The following is a 17,065-nucleotide window of genomic DNA, read 5'->3' as shown; positions in this document are numbered from 1 at the left end:
ACTTCTCCCCTCAAGACTAAACAAACCGACGCCTCCTCCTCCGCCGCAGCTTCCCTTGGCTTTTATTTGTGACGGTCACCGGGCCTTGTTCTGCTCTCCTCCAGCATCAGCATCAGCATCCCTGAATCTGCGCCATGGCTGACACCCCAGCGGAGTGCAACATAAAAGTGCTGTGTCGCTTCCGTCCCCTGAACCAGTCGGAGATTATACGTGGGGACCTGTTTCTGCCCAAATTTCAAGGCGACGACACGGTCATCGTGGGGGTGAGTGCTTTGTTGTGCAGCCAGGCCCTCTGATCAATAAATCATCAGCTGGTCTGGGCCTCATCTGCTGGGGGGGGGGGGGGGGGGGGGGGGGGGGAAATATCTCAGCTCCGCTCTAATTATCCGACATGATGAGGCACAAATGTTGCCTGCTCATGTTAGGATGTGAAAATACGCACTCCGGTTTCCTCCATCAGCTGACTGATTCATTTTATGTGATGACAAATGCTCAAACAGGCAAGATTGTTATTTAAAAAAAACTGACCACACACACACATACACACACACACACACACACACACACACACACACACACACACACACACACACACACACACACACGTTAAAGGAGGAATCTTGGTTTTAAACACACAAACATCCTGAAACTATAACTGAAGGCTTCTAAGGCAGTCTAGTATTGTTTTTTCTGCTGCTCAGCAAATTGCTGCTTTGCTGTGTTTAAGTTAAGAGAATGAATGAAGGCCTTTCAGCTGAGTTATGCAGATTTTTCATCCTGCATCTGCAGCCTTTTCTAATTTAATATAAATTATTTTGTATGATTCACATCAGGAGTAATTGCAGTCTGTTATAGTATTTAAAAGGCAGGATTTAATAAATTTTTCTTTGTAATAAACTGTTTTTACATGGAACTCTGCATAAAACGTGATAATCTGGTTCTGATTCTATTAAAGTAAAAAAAGACACATATTCTCAGAATCTTTTAAATCTCTGCAAGCCTCATTTATTCTGGTCATTGAAAGGGTCATTAGTGAAAAATCCTAAATTTGCAAACATATATTTTTTAATTAGCATTTAATGCACTTATGTGTTTCGGACAATATAGAAAAGCATGTTTTCCACATGTGAATTGATTTTATTCTCTTAAGCAAAACAAATCCAAATCTCATAACAAACACAACGGAGCCATATGTCTGCTTGATTGGTTCACTTGCCTCCAGAACCAAGAACGGTTTCAGGACAGAAAAATAAAATGTTTGAATCTCTGAGTTTTCACCTACAGATGTTTAAAACTCTAATATCAAGTTTAAATATGATTTTAAAACAAAATAAAATAGAGTGCATGTGAATCAGCTCCCAAACTGGAAAGTTTAGATGTAGTTTTTGACTGTCACGGTAAAACAGAGAGGGACCGATAAAGCAAACATGCAATCCTGACCTCTCTCCTCTTTGCAACGTGCAGAGCATCATACAGTCAGAAACCAATCTCTCTAATTGCCTTAAGAGACGATCAATAATTTTTATTTGCTTCTTCCTGACCTGATTTTATTCATCTCTAGCTCCGCCTTCTTGTTTTCCTTTAAAAAATGATACTATTATTTCCTTCTTTGTGGTGTTTTCTTATTCCATCCATTCTTAAGACCTTCTTGCTTCCTTTTTTATGTCTTTGTGTTGTGTCTCCCTCACTCTGGACATGTATCTCTGTTGTAAATCACTCTGTTCTGAGGGCGGTCTGCAGTTGAGTCAATTTATGTTTAATACATCTTGTTTTCTGGAGCTCTTGGCTTTGGGAAGAACCAGTGAAAACACAAAGAAGTGTCCTCACTGATAAAATGCTTTGTTGATGCACAAAACAGTTGCAATGAAATTATTTCACAATTTAAGTATAAATGTTTACAAAACCCCTCAGTTGGACAGCAAATATAGTTTTTTAATAAATTGAGCATGTCAGAGAGATTTCCAGACAATAATTTAAAAATGTTTCATTAATATTTTTTATTATTTGAGAAACGAAAAATGTGAAATAATAATAAAGCTCATGCTGAATGATGCTGTGAAAGTTTATGTCTTTAGGTTGGTTTTATTGTAGTTGAGTTTATTTTTGTTTTTAAGCTCTTTTTATGATATTCAGGCGAGGCCTGGTCAACATAAACACCAGAATATTCCTGTAAAGACGTTCTTCATTCACCTGAAACCACTAAAAATGACCCAAATGAGGCTATGAGTCAGATAATGTGTGCACAACAGGCCATGAAATGTCTCTACATCCTCCAACTCTTCTATATAATTACATTATGATGTATTTTTTAAGGTTTGGCTGGACAACATTAAAAATAGTGTGTTTTCATATAAATCAGGATACCTTTAAAAAATAAAAGTGAGTCAGTTTTTTTAAGCGTCAGATGGTTGATTAAGTCACTGATGACATCACCACTACACTCAGCAGACACATTACACATAATTCATTAGTTTTAAACATTGTAGATGTAACATTTAAACAGATAAATGATGAATCTCATGAAGGAAACTTGAATTTTTCTTTCTGATTGTTTCTTGTTGTTTCTGGTCGGTCCAGGGGAAGCCGTATGCGTTTGATCGAGTGTTTCCAACCAACACCACTCAGGAGCAGGTGTACAACACCTGTGCCAAGCAGATTGTGAAGGGTCTGTTCCAACCCAACAAGTTTTATATTTCGATCCTAATTAAAAAGTGTTTATGCATTTCCCTTTTCATTTAAATGTTATTTCTGACAGATGTGCTCAGTGGATACAATGGCACCATCTTTGCATACGGACAAACCTCCTCTGGAAAGACCCACACCATGGAGGTAAACGCTCAGTGCTCTTGATTTTACATTTAAAAGTAAATTTAAAATGTGTTGGAAAGTGGATACATGTGTTAATCTGGGTTATTTGTGTTACAGGGCAAGCTGCACGACCCTCACCAGATGGGCATCATCCCCCGGATTGCTGAGGATATTTTCAACCACATCTTTGCCATGGATGAAAACCTGGAATTCCACATTAAGGTGTCATATTTGGTCATTTAAATGTAGAAATAATCTTTTATAAAAATGTTTTAACTGATAAATTAGACTTTAATTGATTTCCACATTAAATACAAATTTCCCTGTAATATCTACATACTTGGAATTTGACTTCAGAGTAAAGAAACTCGCATGAAGAGGAAAAACTTGATTGTTTATTAACATTATTAATTTTATTCTCTTGTTCCTATGCGTTTTTATTCAACAGGTCTCTTATTTTGAAATCTACATGGACAAAATCCGCGACCTCCTGGATGGTTGGTGTCAAACACACACACACATATGTGTCTCAAGCATTAATAAAAGTGCAACAAACAATTTTTTTCCTTTATTTTAGTGACGAAAACCAACTTGTCAGTGCACGAGGATAAAAACAGGGTTCCTTTTGTGAAGGTTGGTAAAAACAGATGTTTTTACGTCATTAGGATGAATGTGGGATGCCTCATGTCAATGACTCATATCCTTCTCTTCTCTCCTCAGGGATGCACTGAGCGCTTCGTCTCCAGCCCTGATGAAGTGATGGATGTGATCGATGAGGGCAAATCTAACCGACACGTTGCTGTGACCAGTGAGTTTTCATTGTGCAAATGCAGGACAAACATCATGTTATGCATAAACAATTTCAGCTTAAAGCCAAAATCGTTTTGAAATTCAAGAGTCGAAAAGTTCCTGCAAAAGACCTAAATGTTATAACTCGGGTTTTTGCTGTTGCTACCATTCTTATTCATTGAGTTTATGTTCCCAAACATTTTATTTTGTCTTCTAATAATGAACAAAGAGGGCGATATTTTAGCCAGAATCTCATCGATCTGTGAGGCTTTAAAGGAGACATATTACGCAAAACTCACTTTTTGTATCCTTTTGTGCTACATGTGGTTCTGTACTGCTTCTATAAACATTCAGAATGTAAAAAGAAACCTGATCCATCTGTTTGCTGTCAGTGTTTGGCTTTAGGAATGTGCCTAAAACAAGTCGTTTCAAAAAGTCCCTGTTTGTGACATCACAAATAGGAAAATTAGAATCAACCCACCTCTCACATGCAAGAGAGCTGCTGCTGGAGGAGCAGTGACTGTTCTCTGAGCCCCTCTCAAATATTCGAGCTCCTCAGCTCATAGCAGCCAGTCTGGGAGTGGGTGGCGTGGCTAGTTCCAGTTTGTTTTATAAAGAGACAGAGCCCTGAAACAACTCCTTCTGGAAGGTACTGAAAATGTCCAAAATAATCTTAAAGTCTTACTAAGTCCCGTGTAATGTCGGGGTCACGTGACGCCAAGTGTATTTCCCAATTTATCCTCATATTATTCACAATGGGGTCTCCAAACCTGCTGAAAACATTTCTCACACTTTCAAGACCCACTAAAACTGAACTGAGAAGGGTTCTGGATGCTCATGGTGATTCTCTATAATATTTGTGCCAGACTTTTTCAAACAACAGATTTCATATCACAGAAGACATTTTTCCTCTGAGAATGGTTTCATTTCCAGCAAGTGTAATTATATTCATTTATTTTTGTGGCTTCTTTATGAGCCTTGTGCCGATGATAAGGTCTGACAGAACCTAAAGAAAAGGAGGACCAGATGAGCTTTGGGATCCAGCACAGCTCTTGTGTCATAAATACTGACCATAAAGGGACTTCCCTTCTTTGGAGTGTCCCTGCTCTGTGTTTACAGGTCTTCTTTTTTGGTTTGCGTCCCTCGTTTTGCAGAATGATTTCTTTTCTGTCTGTGAGCTGTCAGAAAAAAACTGAAGCTTTTTGTAGTCAAGCATTTACATCTCTACAAAATCAACTGAAGTTGGCCAGAAAAGTAGAACATAGAACAACTCACCTTCCGACTTGTCTTAAAATTAATATTTTCAGTGTATTAAACTAGAATTATGCATTTTTCACACTTTTTAATACCTCCTCTAAGTCCTCAGCTTTAATCACCGTTGTAAGATTTACTGGTGTCTGCACACAGATTTTATACCAGAAAGACTAATTGTGGTCCAAAGCCTTCTATAAAGTAAACTGATTATCTGTGGAAACAGTAAAAATAGGAGCTCAGTCCAAAACAAACAATAATTATTTACACATTTTATTAACTACTATCAGTTCTCCTCTGTTATTTTACATGCAGTTAAGATTATTGTGCAAAAATACTTCTAAATATCAAATTAGTACTAAATGAATGCACCTGAAAATGGAAGTTTTGCACCTGTTAATGATTAGTTTTAGTTCACGGGAGAAGTCCTGCGCGCATTTAATGTAAGTTAAATAATTTCTGAACTTTTGACCTAATATTGAGCAGCAATATTCATCTTTTCCAGATTAACTTGATGCAAAGGTGCTATTCCCTTCAGACAAATTAGACTGCAGGTTGCACTTCTGTATAAGAGGATAGAACTTTCTGCTTGGATTTAAAATAGGATAATCTGCCCAGTAACACATGACTGGCATGACTGACATGGCAAAAGTAAACAAGACTAAATCTTCTAAATAAATGTGTCCCAGAATGCGTCATGCGTCCGGGCAGCAGTGGATGTGAGTTGCTGAAAGCTGCATTCCTGAGCAGCACAGCGCCAAGCACCTCCAGTCGATACCCGCTGACTCACTGTGCTGCAGAGTGGTTTGCTGATAGCGGGCTAATGGAGCCACAGAGTGCAGATGCTGAGCTGATGCCCTCTGATGTCATCTGCACAGAAACCCGAACTTTCTATTAAGAAAGCAAATTAGCAGAGTGCTGCTCATCGTCATCCCGATGCAGTTTTGCTTTGTTTAGTCTGAACAGGTTGTTAAGAAGTCGGCGTACATGCATCTGCATGTTAAACTGCAAATAAATAAATAAATAAATAAAACATGCTTAAATGCACAAATATTTACACTTTACCTGAATTTTGAAAGTTTATTTCTAAACCAACCTTTCACTTGATGAGATGGTTTTCAGAAATCAGTTATGATTCCACTTAATGAGCACTCTAACAGGTGTGTCGCACTCATCTCTGTGCAGACATGAATGAGCACAGCTCTCGCAGCCACAGCATCTTCCTGATCAACATCAAACAGGAGCATGTGGAGACCGAGCAGAAGCTGTGTGGAAAACTCTACCTGGTGGATCTGGCTGGCAGTGAGAAAGTAGGAGGCACTCAGAGAAGAAAAGACGAATAGTTCAGATATAAATATGTCCACATTTTACTTTGCATTTTGTGTTGGCTTCAGGTTAGTAAGACCGGAGCTGCAGGTTCTGTTCTGGATGAGGCTAAAAACATAAATAAGTCTCTGTCTGCTCTTGGGAATGTCATCTCTGCCCTGGCTGAGGGAACGGTATGTGTGTTTGTCTCTTTTTATGTCTATTTCTGTTTGCTTTGTCAAAAAATGAAAATAAAAAAAAAAAACATAAGGAGTTCGTTCTTGGCAAAAACAATTAAACATCACAGGAATGTTAGATTACATGATTTGAAGCTTATTTTCAGTGCATCATTTTGTTGAAATAAGTGATGCACCAATATGAAAATTTTAGGCCGATACCGATATTTGATATTAAGATCACTGTTATGGTCGATAACCGATATTTGCCGATATCGATATGCTGACATTAATGCTTCTAAAATTAGCAGATTTTGTATAGAATGAAAATTATTAAAGCTGAATTAACATTATTATGCACACACACCACACATTTACCATTCTGAGATGATTTCATTCACTGTTCACATGGCTAAACAATTACACATCACCCCCCTCACCCTCTGAAACAGGCAAACAAATGGAGACAAGATGGAAAAAATATTGGTTGTTAAAATCGGCCCAGTTTTATTTATCGAACCGATACCAATATGTTAAAAAATGACTAACATCGGCCGATATCGACATTGATGCTGATATATTGTCCATCCCTACTTGAAGACAATAAACATGTATAATGTTTCATTTGAACAATTAAATGTCCTTTTATTTACTTAATATCATAAATAAAATTATACTTTTGTTATATGCTGTTAAGAGTTTAAAGCATTTTGTAGAAACAAAACAGGCAAAATTCTAGAATCCAAACATTTTAAATGGCAAATATTCTGAATATTTCTCTTTTTTTTTCTTTGCATGTATTTTGTATCTGACCCTCTCTGTTTTTCCATCTCCAACAGAAAACTCACGTTCCGTACCGCGACAGCAAAATGACTCGCATCCTGCAGGACTCTCTGGGTGGGAACTGCCGCACGACGATGTTCATCTGCTGCTCCCCGTCCAGCTACAACGAAGGAGAGACCAAGTCCACTCTGATGTTTGGGCAACGGTATGGACTGAAATTATGCAAAATAAACTCAGCATTTATTCTGGTGCTTTGCTATAATGTTTTTGCAGAAGTAGCATCGCGATCCAGCCACATATTTATGCTTTGTTGCAAAGAAAATGAACACATTTTGGCTCATGCAGAGAAAAAGTTTCTCTATGCTGCTTTAATTATTTTTTAATTCTCTTCTGAGAAACTTGTTTTTTCTGTCCTTTTTAATAAAAACACAAAATTTGTGTTACAGACTTTATTATTTGTAGTTTTTCCTGCTTTGATGCTAGTTCCTGCTTATTAGCTTTCAGACGTTAATATTTTTCTTTTCATTTTTGTTTCTTTGTTTTATGCGTTGCAGTGCCAAGACGATCAGGAACACGGCCTCCATCAACCTGGAGCTGACAGCAGAGCAGTGGAAGAGGAAGTACGAGAAGGAGAAGGAGAAGAACAAAACCCTGAAGGAAACCATTCAGAAGCTGGAGATGGAGCTGAACCGCTGGAGGAACGGTGATAATAAAAATGTCCTCCTGTTCCAACTTCAGAGAGAAAACCTGGATTCTCTCATGTGTTTATACTTTAATGCTTCCTTCTGAACTATCCACCCTTCAGGAGAGGATGTGCCTGAGACTGAGCAGACTATGGCTGAAGTAGTGACTCGCTTCGAGTCTGTGGAGGAGCGTCCCGTCCTGGACAATGACACCTCCTCCATTGTAGTCCGCATTTCAGAAGAGGAGCGTCAGAAGTATGAGGAGGAGATCCGCAAGCTCTACAAGCAGCTGGATGACAAGGTGGAGACACACACACACACACACACACACACACACACACACACACACACACACACACACACACACACACACACACACACACACACACACAAACAATTTAAGAAAATAGGCATTAGGAGTGTTTAGTTTTGTCCTCAATAGTTTTAATACATTTAGATCCAGGTTTGGGGCATGAAAATACGTTTACAAATAAATAAATAAATAATGTGTGCATGTTAAGGTTTCATGTCATTGTTTTTTGCAGGATGATGAAATAAACCTGCAGTGCCAGCTGGTGGAGAAACTGAAGCAGCAGATGTTGGACCAGGATGAGGTGAGACAACATAAAACACGCCACCTTCCTCATCCGCAACATAACTTATTAGAATCAAGCATCAGCAACCGTTTGTCTCCTAAATGTTTCAACTGGAAAAAAAAAATTAAATTTTCTTGCCTTTTTCTTTTTCCCCTTCAGCTCCTGGCCTCCTCCAGGGGAGACGGAGACAAGGTCCAGGCTGAACTGGGCAGGCTCCAGGTGGAGAGCGACTGTGCCAAGGCGGAGGTGAAGGAGGTGCTTCAAGCGCTCGAGGAACTGGCCATTAACTATGACCAGAAGAGCCAGGAGGTAGAGGAGAAGGGTCTGCAGAACCAGCTGCTGGCTGACCAACTGGCCCAGAAAATGGTAAACTTCAACAGTTTAAGCTTTTGCTCATTTTTATGTTGTTTGATAAACTGAGTCAGACAAAATGGGAACCAAAAATAGAGATGCCTTAATAGAGGCGAGTCCCTGTTGTAGCTGCACAGTTTCCCTGATTTCAGGTGGAGCACCTCTGAGATTCATCTGGATAATTTTTCTCTATTTGACAGGCCAGCCTGATGGAGCTGGAGGCGGAGCTGTCCCGTATGCAGGAAGCGAGCGGTCAGCAGAGGAAACGCATCGCTGACGTCCTGAATGGACTCATGAGGGACCTCAGCGAGTTCAGCACCATCGTGGGGAACGGGGAGATAAAGCTGGTGAGCAGACTCAGGAGAACCTCCTGTAATCACAGTATCTGCTGCGTTTGGTTGTTCTTCATCCCATTGTGTCTCCACAGCCGGTGGAGATCAGCGGCGCGATCGAAGAGGAGTTCACCGTCGCTCGCCTCTACATCAGTAAGATCAAGTCGGAGGTGAAGAGCATGGTGAAACGCTGCCGCCAGCTGGAGAACATGCAGCTGGAGTGCCACCGCAAGATGGAGGAGACGGGGAGGGAGCTGTCGTCCTGCCATCTCCTCATCTCTCAGGTAGGTGATGATGTAAAGGTGGGTAAAGACATCATGGGATTCTTAACGTGTGTGTCTCATTGCTTTTGTAGCACGAGGCTAAGATTCGCTCTCTGACAGAGTACACGCAGAGCGTAGAGCAGAAGAAGAGGCAGCTGGAGGAGAGTCACGACTCCCTGAGCGAAGAGCTGGCCAAGCTGCAGGACCAGGGTAACACAAAGAAACAAAAATATTCATCTGTGAGAAAATGATTCAAGCTGAGTGTTGTCTTTCTTTGTCTTCCAGATAACTCCCTGGTGGAGGAGAAGGATGGAGAGAAGGGTGATATTGATGATGGAAGTCTGAAGGTGGGAGGGTGTATCGTTCATGCTTTTCCTTCCATGTTTGGGTCACGGTCTTTGTTAATAACTGCCAAATTAAACACACTCTTCTTGCTATTCATTCATTATTTAAGTTTTAAAATCATAGTGGTGTGTTTTCCCCTTTAAAGGTTTTCTTTCTGTCAGCACATTTTAGAGACATTTGCCCTCTCTCCGCTTCCAGAAAGCTCTGCGTCAGCAGGGCGAGTCTCACCACGGTCTCCATCACAAGCAGCTCTCCCGCCTGCGGGATGAGATCAACGAGAAGCAGAGGACCATAGATGAGCTCACTGAGTCAGTCATCCCGCCTTTGTTTTGATTTTTTTCTCACGTCTCAGTTTTCTGTAAATTTTATACTTTTACATATAAACATTACAGCCTCCCTTTCACTGTGTGCCTAACATCTGTCGTTGCTTCACACCTGCAGTCGCAACTCCAAACTGGAGCTGGAGCTGGCTCAGGTGCGTTCTGACTTTGAACGCCTGAAGAGTCAGGACAGCACCAAGAGCGAGCGGCTGGAGGAGCTTTCGTGAGTCCACATTAGACTCCTGAAATCCATTTCTGAGCATAAAACATGAAGTAAACCTTATAGATGATAATTAGTTGGTGTACATGCATGAATTTGTTTTATACATCATATAATGATGCCTTTTGCTTGTTAGATTCCTGCATGAGCGCCATGAGCAAACCAAACAGGACTTGAAGGGTCTGGAGGAGACTGTTGTGAGTAAAGTGGGCGCAAATGTGTGTCCACTGCTTCCATCCAGATTTGATGCTCTTTTCCATCTTCTCGTATTCCAGGCCCGCGAACTCCAGACCCTCCACAACCTGCGCAAGCTGTTCGTTCAAGACCTCACGTCGCGGGTTAAAAAAGTAAGATGGTCCATGACCTGAATTATCCTGCCAATGAGAACTGATCCTCTTTGTGTTTGCTGATCCTCTTTGTGTTTGCTCCTCATAAACATCCAATAAAAAGTGTAAAGAAACAAAAACACCACTTATTTTCAATCAGTCAATCATCTTTATACACACACACACACACACACACACACACACACACACACACACACACACACATATAAGTCAGTGCAAAGTTGCTTGGACCGGCATGATGCGCACCCACCCAATTCTTTGGCCCTGTTAAAAACCTTGCTGCAGAGTTTTGGACAAACCTGCAATCTCTCAATGGAGGTCTGGCTTACGCCAGCATGCAAACAATTACAGTAATCCAGTTATGTAATAAAAGCATAAATAACTGTTGAGTAAGCCCTGGAAAACAGTGGTTTAATTCAAGACAGTCAACACAATTGAAAGAAGTGGGATCTCACAACAGAGTTTATATGCTAATCCATTTAGACCCTTAAGTCAGTGACAACCACCTCCTCATATGGGGCTAATGAAGGCAGGTCACAATAATGGTTCATCAAACCCCTATAGCTAGGTGTAAAGACTAAAGACTCAGTCTTCTTTTCATCAAAGTTTGGAAAATTCAAGGACACCCAAGACCTAACATCTCTCAAATAATCCAGAATTCTGATCGGCAGCTGGAAACATACCTGGCAGTCACCTGCATACAGGTGGAATATAATGCCAAATTAGCAAAATATCAACCCTAATGGCGGTGAGTAGACCATAAACTTGAGTGGGCCAAGGATGGAGCCCTGTGGTACCCCCAATCTAAGGTTGGATGAACACTCCCCCATCATGACCCTAGATAAAATGTTTTCTAATGGATTTATTTTCTCTATGTTTTATACATGGTGTGTTAAATTTTCTTCCTCCAGAGTTCCGAAATGGAACCTGATGATAGCGGGGGGTCTTGCACCCAGAAGCAGAAGATTTCCTTTCTTGAGAATAACCTGGACCAACTTACAAAGGTTCACAAACAGGTGAGAAAAGCCCACAGAGAATGGAGATTAAACCCTGTGGCTCAATTAAGAGTTTTCAATCTTGGACACAATATTATGTATGTCATACTGGTATATTTAATTGGAATAGCACAATTTAAACCATGAGACTATGTTTCTGGATTCAATTTTGAAGCATATTTTTGTCACGTTTTTCTCTCTTTCTTTCATCCAGCTGGTTCGTGACAATGCAGATCTGCGTTGTGAGCTTCCAAAGCTGGAGAAACGTCTTCGGTCTACTGCTGAGAGAGTTAAGGCCCTGGAGACTGCACTGAGAGACGCCAAAGAGGGTGCCATGTTGGACCGCCGCCGATACCAGCAGGAAGTGGACCGCATCAAGGATGCCATGAGGGCCAAGAACGCTCTGAGGCGCCCTCATGCAGCACAGATCGGTACGATGTTGAATCTCATCGTTGATACCAGAATACACCATTTGCATTTGTAGCAAAACAGAAATTGATTTTAATTAAATCCCGTCATCATTCTGTCAGCAAAACCAGTGAGACCAAAGCAGCTTCCTGCTTGCTCACCTACGAATCCCTTCTACGCCTACATCCGTGCCACCGAATACGCTAACGCCTACAGCAACGCCCTCTTCCAGAAGAGCTCCTCCAGCATCAGCACCAACCCCAATTCTGTCCAGAGTAACGCGTGAGTCACAATCCTCTCCTGGAGCTTCCGTTAAACAGAAAACCAATAGTGTGTGTTGAGTTTTGAATTACATGTCATTTTGCTTTATCCAGAGTTTCCACAGCACTGGGCTACAGAGCAGGAAGGTATAACGGAGACATTCTGGAGTCGTACCCACTCAACATTGACAATGGTAAACAAACAAACACCTAAACATATCTTTAGAATAATCCCTGTTTAAATCATAGGGGCTTTTTAAACTCCTGTTTTTCCTCCAACAGGTAACAGTATCAGTGAAACCAGAGACATAAACGATAACAGGTGAGGATATTAAATTAGGAAAATTAACGAACTAAAACCAGATCCAAAATAGTCTGAAATGATATAAAACGTTTATTCGGGCTGGAAAATGGTGAAATTGTTCAGATATTATTATTTAGTGTTTTTGTTTCCACATTAAGGAGCGACGTGCATTGTGGCAGCGAGGTGGATGATTCAAACAGGCACTACATCATTCAGCAGGAGACTGCTGCAAGTTAATGTGAAGGTAAAAAGTTCTTCGTAGGTTCCTTAAATACACGACTAAAAACCTATTCCCTCCAGATGATTTCCTAATCCACAAATAGTCTTCAGAAGGAAGTCCCAAACTGAAAAAATGCCTAAATGAACAAATTCCTTTTGTCAACAGATCTGCTTCATCTATTTTTTTTTTACATGAGTCTTCGGTGAGTCTTTTCAAATATGGTTCTAGATTAAATATGATAAAAATACAAAATCTCTTCATGTTCTGGATTTTGTACATTTTAAAAACACATCTTCAAAAATATTCCCTTATTAAAATGTGATCCGATATTGATATCTGATTTTAAAATTGCTGTTATGGCCGATAACCAATATTACCTGATATCACAGAAATACAATGAAATAATGCATAAATATAACAATATATTTTCATACACACATTTACGCTTCTGAGATGATTACCATCACGGTCACATGACCAAACATTTGCTGTATGCCCCCCGAAGCAGATCTACACAACCCACAACAGCAACTGGGTTGAAAGAATGATGGATTATTGCCTTACTATTGCCTTACTATTGCTTTTTGGACCGAAGTGATTCATCAAAAATGGCTAACATTAACCTAAACCAATATTGATACTGATAAATTGATACTGATAAATTGTGCATCCCTTCCTTATATACTCCTCCTTGAACCGTCACCTTATCGTGGTGGAGGAGTTTGAGTGCCCTAATGATCCTAGGAGCTATGTTGTCTGGGGCACTTAGTGCCCCTGGTAGGGTCTCCCATGACAAATTGGTCTTAGGTGAAGGGTGAGACAAAGAACGGTTCGAAGGATCTTTCATGGCGGTTAAAACGAAGAGTCGGAGTACCCGGCCCGGAGGGTTACCGGGGTCCCACCCTGGAGCCAGGCCTGGGGTTGGGGCCCGTGAGCGAGCGCCTGGTGGCCGGGCTTTCGCCCATGGGGCCCGGCCGGGCCCAGCCCGAACCGGATACATGGGCTCGTCCAACTGTGGACCCACCACCCGCAGGAGGAACATGAAGGGTCCGGTGCAATGCGAATCGGGTGGCAGACCAAGGCGGGAGCCTTGGCGGTCCAATCCCCGGACAAGAAAACTAGTTTTTGGGACATGGAACGTCACCTCGCTGGCGGGGAAGGAGACGGAGCTTGTGGCAGAGGTTGAGCGGTACCGGCTAGTTATAGTCGGACTCACCTCGACACATTGCATTGGCTCTGGAACCCGAGACCTGGAGAGGGGTTGGACACTCTACTTTGCTGGAGTTGCTCCGGGTGAGAGGCGGAGGGCTGGGGTTGGCTTTTTGTTAGCCCCGAGACTCTCTGCCTGTGTGTTGGGGTTTACCCCGGGGGACAAGAGGGTAGCTTCCTTGCGCCTTCGGGTCGGGGAACGGGTCCTGACTGTTGTTTGTGCTTATGGGCCAAATATCAGTTCAGAGTACCCACCCTTTTTGGAGTCCCTGGGACGAGTGCTAGATAGTGCTCCATCAGGGGACTCCATTGTCCTGCTGGGGGACTTCAATGCTCACGTGGGCAATGACAGCTTGACCTGGAGGGGTGTGATTGGGAGGAACGGCCCACCTAATCTGAACTCGAGCGGTGTTTTGTTATTGGACTTCTGTGCAAGCCGCAGTTTGGCCATAACGAACACCATGTTCGAACATAAGGATGCCCACCGGTACACTTGGTACCAGGGCAGCCTAGGTCACAGGTCGATGATAGATTTTGTAGTCGTATCATCTGACCTGCGGCCGTATGTTTTGGACACCCGAGTGAAGAGAGGGGCGGAGCTGTCAACTGATCACCACCTGGTGGTGAGTTGGATCAGATGGCAAGGGAACATGCCGCGTAGACCTGGCAGACCCAAACGCATAGTGAGGGTCTGCTGGGAACGCCTGGCAGAAGAACCTGTCAAGACGGTCTTCAACTCCCACCTCCGGCAGAGCTTTGACCACGTCCCGAGGGCAGTGGGTGACATTGAGTCCGAGTGGGCCTTGTTCCACTCTGCGATTGTCGAGGCGGCTGTTGCTAGCTGTGGTCGTAAGGTGGCCGGTGCCGGTCGTGGCGGCAACCCCCGTACCCGCTGGTGGACACCAGAGGTTCGGGGAGCCGTCAGGCTGAAGAAGGAGGCCTACAGGGCGTGGCTGGTCTGTGGGTCTCCGGAGGCAGCAGACAGGTACCGGATAGCCAAGCGGGGTGCAGCAGTGGCAGTTGCCGAGGCAAAATCTTGGGCGTGGGAGGAGTTTGGTGAGGCCATGGAGAAAGACTATCGATCGGCTCCAAAGAGGTTCTGGCAAACTGTCCGGCGCCTCAGGAGAGGAAGGCAGCAACTCGCTCACACTGTTTACAGTGGGGATGGGGAGCTGCTGACGTCAACTGAGGCTATAGTCGGACGGTGGAAGGAATACTTTGAGGAGCTCCTCAATCCCACCAATGCGCATTCCGAGGAGGAACCAGAGCTGGGAGGCCTGGGGATGGACTGTCCGATCTCGGGGGCAGAAGTTGCTGAGGTAGTCAAACAACTACACAGCGGCGGAGCCCCGGGGGCGGATGAGGTTCGTCCTGGGTATCTCAAGGCTATGGATGTTGTAGGGCTGTCATGGTTGACACGTCTCTACAACATTGCGTGGTCATCGGGGGCAGTTCCTAGGGAGTGGCAGACCGGGGTGGTGGTCCCCATCTTTAAGAAGGGTGACCTGAGGGTGTGTTCCAACTATAGGGGGATCACACTCCTCAGCCTCCCTGGAAAGGTCTACTCCAAGGTACTGGAGAGGAGGGTCCGATCGATAGTTGAATCTCAGATAGAGGAGGAGCAATGTGGTTTTCGTCCTGGCCGTGGAACTGTGGACCAGCTCTATACCCTTGCAAGGGTGATGGAGGGGGCATGGGAGTTTGCCCAACCAATCCACATGTGCTTTGTGGATTTGGAGAAGGCTTATGACCGTGTCCCCAGGGGCACCCTGTGGGGGACGCTCCAGGAGTATGGGGTGGGTGGCTTTCTGTTAAGGGCCATTCAGTCCCTTTACCAGAGGAGCGTGAGTTTGGTCCGCATAGCCGGTAGTAAGTCGGACCTGTTCCCAGTGAGGGTTGGACTCCGCCAGGGCTGCCCTTTGTCACCGGTTCTGTTCATCACTTTTATGGACAGAATTTCTAGACGCAGCCGTGGTGTGGAGTGTGTCGAGTTTGGTGGCAGGAGAATCTCGTCTCTGCTTTTTGCGGATGATGTGGTCCTCCTAGCTTCATCCAGCTCTGACCTTCAGCTCTTGCTGGGTAGGTTCGTGGCCGAATGTGAAGCGGCTGGGATGAGGATCAGCACCTCCAAATCTGAGACCATGGTTCTCGACCGGAAAAGGGTGGCTTGCCACCTCCGGGTCGGGGGAGTGGTCCTACCTCAAGTGGAGGAGTTTAAGTATCTCGGGGTCTTGTTCACGAGTGAGGGTAGGAGGGATCGGGAGATCGACAGGCGGATTGGTTCGGCGTCTGCAGCGATGCGGACGCTGAGCCGATCTGTCGTGAGGAAGAGGGAGCTGAGCCAGAAAGCCAGGCTCTCGATTTACCGGTCGATCTACGTCCCAATCCTCACCTATGGTCATGAGCTTTGGGTAATGACCGAAAGAACGAGATCGCGGATACAAGCGGCCGAAATGAGTTTCCTCCGTAGGGTGGCCGGGCTCAGCCTTAGAGATAGGGTGAGGAGCTCGGACATTCGGGAGGGACTCGGAGTAGAACCGCTGCTCCTCCGGATCGAAAGGAGCCAGTTGAGGTGGTTTGGGCATCTGGTCAGGATGCCTCCTGGACGCCTCCCCGGGGAGGTGTTTCGGGCATGTCCTGCCGGCAGAAGGCCCCCGGGTCGACCCAGGACACGTTGGAGAGGTTACATCTCCAATCTGGTCCGGGAACGCCTTGGGGTCCTGCCGGAGGAGCTGGTGGACAAGGCCGGGGAGAGGACGGCCTGGAGCTCCCTAGTTGGGATGCTGCCCCCGCGACCCGGACCCGGATAAGCGGAGGAAGACGACGACGACGACGACGACCTTCCTTATAGCAGTAATATGGAGATTAATTCTCAGACGCCACCATCTAGAGGCAGATAAAAAGTCTTACACTCTAAGCCCCTCCCTCTCGTTTGTGAACTCTAGCCAGCCATCAAAGCTAAAAAACTTTGTTTTACAGTTGTTATTCTCACGTTGTGCTGTTTATTCGTATGTACACATTAAATACTTTCTTGTTCATAAGAAATGTCGACAACTCTGCATCAGTTTAGGCACCACTCAGAGACTCACATCTGTATATA

The 17,065-nt window shown here is 43.8% G+C and overlaps 1 protein-coding gene across 2 annotated transcripts in view; it reads left to right on the top strand.

Moving 5' to 3' along the window:
- Positions 1-17,065, top strand: part of kif5aa (kinesin family member 5A, a) — a 17,501-nt gene continuing 436 nt past the window's right edge. The window contains exons 1-28 of one of the 2 annotated variants that reach the window (XM_070545176.1): positions 1-263; positions 2,578-2,665; positions 2,756-2,829; positions 2,926-3,030; positions 3,257-3,305; positions 3,386-3,441; positions 3,529-3,616; positions 6,034-6,158; positions 6,243-6,347; positions 7,169-7,317; positions 7,667-7,815; positions 7,918-8,096; positions 8,341-8,409; positions 8,551-8,757; positions 8,943-9,089; positions 9,170-9,358; positions 9,430-9,547; positions 9,623-9,684; positions 9,881-9,990; positions 10,124-10,225; positions 10,359-10,419; positions 10,498-10,569; positions 11,481-11,585; positions 11,779-11,995; positions 12,095-12,254; positions 12,347-12,426; positions 12,515-12,554; positions 12,695-12,780. In XM_070545176.1, the coding sequence (XP_070401277.1) occupies positions 135-263; positions 2,578-2,665; positions 2,756-2,829; positions 2,926-3,030; positions 3,257-3,305; positions 3,386-3,441; positions 3,529-3,616; positions 6,034-6,158; positions 6,243-6,347; positions 7,169-7,317; positions 7,667-7,815; positions 7,918-8,096; positions 8,341-8,409; positions 8,551-8,757; positions 8,943-9,089; positions 9,170-9,358; positions 9,430-9,547; positions 9,623-9,684; positions 9,881-9,990; positions 10,124-10,225; positions 10,359-10,419; positions 10,498-10,569; positions 11,481-11,585; positions 11,779-11,995; positions 12,095-12,254; positions 12,347-12,426; positions 12,515-12,554; positions 12,695-12,773 (3,114 nt within the window). In that variant the 5' untranslated portion in view covers positions 1-134 and the 3' untranslated portion in view covers positions 12,774-12,780. Of the gene's footprint in view, positions 264-2,577; positions 2,666-2,755; positions 2,830-2,925; positions 3,031-3,256; positions 3,306-3,385; positions 3,442-3,528; positions 3,617-6,033; positions 6,159-6,242; positions 6,348-7,168; positions 7,318-7,666; positions 7,816-7,917; positions 8,097-8,340; positions 8,410-8,550; positions 8,758-8,942; positions 9,090-9,169; positions 9,359-9,429; positions 9,548-9,622; positions 9,685-9,880; positions 9,991-10,123; positions 10,226-10,358; positions 10,570-11,480; positions 11,586-11,778; positions 11,996-12,094; positions 12,255-12,346; positions 12,427-12,514; positions 12,555-12,694; positions 12,781-17,065 lie in introns of both variants that reach the window. The other variant, XM_070545175.1, reaches the window with a different exon arrangement.

This window comes from Nothobranchius furzeri, chromosome 15 (genome assembly GCF_043380555.1).
Source record: "Nothobranchius furzeri strain GRZ-AD chromosome 15, NfurGRZ-RIMD1, whole genome shotgun sequence".
NCBI lineage: Eukaryota > Metazoa > Chordata > Actinopteri > Cyprinodontiformes > Nothobranchiidae > Nothobranchius > Nothobranchius furzeri.
This window is presented reverse-complemented; position numbering and strand designations above follow the sequence as displayed.